Below are 1,444 nucleotides of genomic sequence, written 5' to 3'. Positions count from 1 at the left end.
AGTGAGGTAAGGAGCAGGTGAGAGGTAGTTCCTAGAACAAGGAAAAGAGCTGTAGTTGATCTGGGGGAGGACCTCAATAATCCTAAGTCCAAGCTTTCTCTCCCAACACAACGAGAATTGAACCGCAGTGGTAAATACCAGATGAAATGTGCTTTTGCTGTAAGGAAACTGTTATATAGGTAAAACCCAGATCAACGGCTGTGTCACTGGCCAAAGTTTCTTACCGAAGGATCTCCGTGAGGATGTCCTATCCATGGATCTCCGTGAGGATGTCCTATCCAAGGATCTCCGCGAGGATGTCCTATCCAAGGGTTTCCGTGAGGATGTCCTATCCAAGGATCTCCGTGAGGATGTCCTATCCAAGGATCTCCGTGAGGATGTCCTATCCAAGGATCTCCGTGAGGATGTCCTATCCAAGGATCTCCGTGAAGATGTCTTATCCAAGGATCTCCGAGAGGATGTCCTATCCAAGGATCTCCGTGAGGATGTCCTATCCAAGGATCTCCGTGAGGATGTCCTATCCAAGGATCTCCGTGAGGATGTCCTATCCAAGGATCTCCGTGAGGATGTCCTATCCAAGGATCTCCGTGAGGATGTCCTATCCAAGGATCTCCGTGAGGATGTCCTATCCAAGGATCTCCGTGAGGATGTCCTATCCAAGGATCTCCGTGAGGATGTCCTATCCAAGGATCTCCGTGAGGATGTCCTATCCAAGGATCTCCGTGAGGATGTCCTATCCAAGGATCTCCGTGAGGATGTCCTATCCAAGGATCTCCGTGAGGATGTCATCCAGAATATCTAAAGCCATTCATATACAGCAGCGGAGAGGCTCAATGCTTGTTGTTACTCTGTTCCTGTTGTTATACTGTGCTTGATGTTACACTGTCCATGTTGTTACTCTGTTCCTGTTGTTATACTGTGCTTGATGTTACACTGTCCATGTTGTTACACTGTGCATGTTGTTACACTGTGCTTGTTGTTACACTGTTCCTGTTGTTACACTGTGCATGTTGTTACACTGTGCTTGTTGTTACACTGTTCCTGTTGTTACACTGTGCATGTTGTTACACTGTGCTTGTTGTTACACTGTGCTTGTTGTTAATATGTTCCTGTTGTTACACTGTGCATGTTGTTACACTGTGCATGTTGTTACACTGTGCTTGTTGTTAATATGTTCCTGTTGTTACACTGTGCATGTTGTTACACTGTGCATGTTGTTACACTGTGCATGTTGTTACACTGTGCTTGTTGTTACACTGTGCATGTTGTTACACTGTGCATGTTGTTACACTGTGCATGTTGTTACACTGTGCATGTTGTTACACTGTGCTTGTTGTTACACTGTGCATGTTGTTACACTGTGCATGTTGTTACACTGTGCATGTTGTTACACTGTGCATGTTGTTACACTGTGCATGTTGTTACACTGTGCTTGTTGTTACAC

The 1,444-nt window shown here is 45.4% G+C and overlaps 1 protein-coding gene across 1 annotated transcript; it reads left to right on the top strand.

The window, feature by feature from the left end:
• The first annotated feature begins 253 nt into the window (after positions 1-253).
• Positions 254-802, top strand: LOC138367103 (coagulation factor V-like). The gene has a single exon (XM_069328508.1). The coding sequence runs from the start codon at positions 254-256 to the stop codon at positions 800-802; it is 549 nt and encodes a 182-aa protein (XP_069184609.1).
• Positions 803-1,444: the final 642 nt, after the last annotated feature.

Source organism: Procambarus clarkii, chromosome 21 (assembly GCF_040958095.1).
Source record: "Procambarus clarkii isolate CNS0578487 chromosome 21, FALCON_Pclarkii_2.0, whole genome shotgun sequence".
Classification (NCBI taxonomy): Eukaryota; Metazoa; Arthropoda; class Malacostraca; order Decapoda; family Cambaridae; genus Procambarus; species Procambarus clarkii.
The sequence above is the reverse complement of the archived record's forward strand: the minus strand, read 5'-3'. Positions and strand labels throughout refer to the sequence as shown.

Excerpts from the sequence above, each read along its gene's own strand:
- LOC138367103 (XM_069328508.1), top strand. The coding sequence starts at position 254 with ATGGATCTCCGTGAGGATGTCCTATCCAAGGATCTCCGCGAGGATGTC.